General features: G+C 46.0%; 1 protein-coding gene across 1 annotated transcript in view; it reads right to left on the bottom strand.

Annotated features, from left to right (window-relative positions):
• Positions 1-3,566: 3,566 nt before the first annotated feature.
• Positions 3,567-3,983, bottom strand: part of tmem88b (transmembrane protein 88 b) — a 28,599-nt gene continuing 28,182 nt past the window's right edge. The window contains exon 3 of the mRNA XM_063187095.1: positions 3,567-3,869. Within this exon, the coding sequence (XP_063043165.1) occupies positions 3,567-3,869 (303 nt within the window). The remainder of the gene's footprint in view (positions 3,870-3,983) is intronic.

A 3,983-nucleotide genomic window follows, 5' to 3' on the forward strand; every position in this document is an offset into this window, starting at 1 on the left:
TTTTTGCATCCATTATTCTAAAGTGTTACCGACTAATGTTACTTGCAAAAAAGACTGAAGGGAAAAAATCCTTGGTCCAGGCACTTCAGTTGGTTCAGTCAACTGTGGACATTGATCCCCTTCTAAGAGCACCAGTTGGTTTTAAGGGACACTAGTAGCACTCTACCGGTAGCATGTCATTTTTCCGACACCCCTTTGGTCCGATTCATCAATATTCCGAAAATGTCCCATTAATCCTACAGCCCACTAACTCGAAATAATTAAATGAAACCCTTTGCTCTGACAGCTCAATGTTCCGACCAATGGCTGTTTGGGGTTGGTCATCATCCCAGGTCGTATGTCCTGCTTTTCCCGGTGCCAAGGAGACTTCAGCTGCATGCGCTGCGACGAGCACATAGATGCCGTCTGAGTCGGTCTTGCTGTGCCCTTACCAAAACCACCCCTAAACATAACCTGTCATTAATGCAATGTTGCCAAGTTTTACAATTGTGCCCTACCCAAAACCATTCCTAACCCTAACCTGTCAGTAGGCTATTGCAATGTTTCTGAGTTTTAAATTTGTGCCTTGACCAAAACTTTCCCTAAACCTAACCTGTCACAGACAGCAGCATGACCACTGCGTAGGCTTCAGAGATGACGGTGATCTAAAGCAGCTTTTGGTCGGAACATTGGACTGTCGGGACAAAGGGTTTCATTTAATTGGTAAAAAGTTATCTGAGACTATATAAGTGCTGTAGGATCAATGGGAAATGTTCGGAACATTGACGCATCGGACCAATGGTGCGTCGGAAAAATGAGCGGACCCCCACTCTACCAACTCTTCTGCTAATATTACTAGCAGTTGAATACCGGTAGTCTGGATTGAAGGGTCTCTGCATCCTCACTCGACTAGAAAGTGCACAGATCAACAAACATACTTTGTGTGCTCCAATCATGCCACCATCTCACTCGTGTAACTTTTCAGTAAGGTTGTAAGCAAAACACAAACCTATTTCAGAGTAGGAGTTTGGTTTTCTGACCTAAATTAATGAATAAACAACGCTAGCAAAGTTAACTAGCAGTCACGTCAGGATTGTTTTGACTAGCAGCTGATGGACGTTGTTTTCTTGAGCTACTGAAACTATAAACGGAAAACGTTACACATTGATGTGGTAGGCCTAGGTTTGAAGATGATAGCATCCATCACGTTGGGTGATTTCGTCCAACAACTACAGTTTGAGCCAGGGACATAGGCTATGTGAGTTAGCTTACCATATGCTTTTTGGTAAGCTTTACCATAAGTTTACAATATGCCTATCGATACCAGGGTGAGAATTTGAGATCCCGCAACAGCTAAACAACTGTGATGCATGACAGTTCAGGAAATAAAAAATATGAATGGAGGAGTGTTTTTTTTATTCCTTAGGAGTGAACCACTGCTGCGATAGGCAGTCACTGCATTAATCACGTTGATATCACAGCATAGAAAGTTTATCTGTCCAACCTAGCAACTCTAACCCAAGAGGGCGGGGCTTAGCCAAAGGCGAATAGCAAACTCATTTTATGCCTCCTTTTATCTCCCTTTATGAGTTCTAAATTATAAACTGTATACTTACGATATTTTCATTTTTAATCATCTGCACACTGTATGGATCTATATATTGTGGGTTGTGTTCGAATGAGTCTTGAACATCACAGATTGCTTCATTAGAAAACTTTATTGAAAATAGATGGTGCATAGGAACATAGAAAATAGAAAATGCTACAAAAAAACAAGTGTCTTCAAGAAATCAGTACAGGTGGAAAATATAGTAGGCCTATGTGATGGATAAGTTAGTGTATAGTATAGTGGTCATTGAATGAACATTGAATAAAAATCCTTTCTCTCATTCATTTACAAGTTCGGTTCTGGACCCTGTTTCTTGACAATGGCATTGCTAACTAGTTAGCAACTTAGTAAGTTGCCTATGGGAAATGGCATTGCAACAGTAAGTTGCTAACTTAGTTAGCAATGACACTGTCGAGAAACGGGGTCCTATACTCTCTCATACTGATGTGAGTGAACATAATCTTCTCCTTCGGCTCTTTAGTTGGAATGTGTAAGACCCATTGACTAGACATTCGAGATATCTTGGACACACACACCTACACATGAACACTCTCTCTCTCTCTCTCTCTCTCTCTCTCTCTCTCTCTCTCTCTCTCTCTCTCTCTCTCACACACACACACACACACACACACACACACACACACACACACACACTCACATCGTACACACGCTGTTGCCACCTGTTGAGGTTTTTCCTGATTGTCTAGGATTTTAATGACCTGTCCTGGAAAAAATAGATATACTTTCCTGGACAATGAATGAAGGATACCATTGTGTGCAAGCAAAAAGGTTGGTTGCGCTTGAAATGTCCAAGATTTTTTCAGACAGAGGTGGCACCCCTAGAACACCCACACACACGCACGCACGCATACACGTGCAGGAAACGCACAGTTGAGCGCGCACACACACACACACACACACACTCGCATACACAGTGCAGGGTTCCTCTCCTTGTTTCACTACTGCAGACATTCAGACATTCATTATTCCAACACCTGCTTTACTTCTAGCCTGTTTCACACACAGCTGAATGGCCTTGCACGCAGACACACTTATGCCCATGCGCAAGCACGCACAGCAACGTACACACACACACACACACACACACACACACACACACACACACACACACACACACACACACACACACGCACGCACGCACAATCTGCGCCTGTTTGATCTTATACCCGCACTCAGCCCCATGATCACACCCAAACACAACCACATGCACACATGCAGAGGATTTGCAACTTATCATATTACTATATGTAGACACACACACACACACACACACACACACACACACACACACACACACACACACACACACACACACACACACACACACACACACACACACACTACATCCAACCCCCTCATCACACATCTTAGCCTTCCCCTCCTTCCTTTACTGGGCTTGCCCTCCCTAATAGCCTTCCCCCAGGCTGGGAACCAGGTAGGTTCACACACACACACACACACACACACACACACACACACACACACACACACACACACACACACACACACACACACACACACACACACACACACACACACACACACACACACAAACATACGCACAAAACTACACAAATATACATACGGGTCGGAAGCGTTTCAGCAGTAGCACACGTATAGCGCAATGACAGCCAGTGCCACTATTGTATGATTTTTTTGTTTGTTTGTTTGTTTGTAGTGGACCATCATATCAACCACCAATTACTAATTCATTATTGGGCATTAGATGTTGCTGCGCCACCTGACATCGTCTTTGATCCATATATGGCTCTTTTGCAGCTTGACACAGCGCAACTCAGCCGTCACTTTTTGCTTTTCGATTGGGTTTACGACACAGCTCAATCGAAAAAGCAAAAAGTGACGGCTGACGTCGCGCTGTGTCGAGCAGCAGGCCTACCAGGAAAACCAGCAGTGGAAAAGAACCTCTACTGTACATACACATCCATCACCCCCCTCATCACACCCAGACCTTGGCCTTCCCCTCCTTCCCTTTGCTGGTCTTGCCCCCCCCGCCCCCGCCGCAGCAGCCCCCTCCCCCCATGCCGCGGTGCTGCGAGGCGGGCAGGTTCTTGTAGACGGCGCGGCTGTAGGGGATGAAGCACAGGCCCAGCTGCAGGTGGCGCGCCAGGCGGCAGTAGGCGGCCAGCGCCAGCACCAGGAGAGGGGTGACCAGCAGGAAGCCCACCACCAGCAGGGCCACGCAGCCGCCGTCCGTCAGGAGGTCCGAGCAGTACTCGGTACCCGTACCGTGTGGACGCACCTGGATGGGGGGATAGAGAGAGAAGGGGAGAGGGAGGTAGAGAGAGAGAGAGAGAGAGAGAGAGAGAGAGAGAGAGAGAGAGAGAGAGAGAGAGAATTGTTAGATAATTTTTGC

The sequence above is a fragment of the Engraulis encrasicolus genome, chromosome 21 (genome assembly GCF_034702125.1).
Source record: "Engraulis encrasicolus isolate BLACKSEA-1 chromosome 21, IST_EnEncr_1.0, whole genome shotgun sequence".
Classification (NCBI taxonomy): domain Eukaryota; kingdom Metazoa; phylum Chordata; class Actinopteri; order Clupeiformes; family Engraulidae; genus Engraulis; species Engraulis encrasicolus.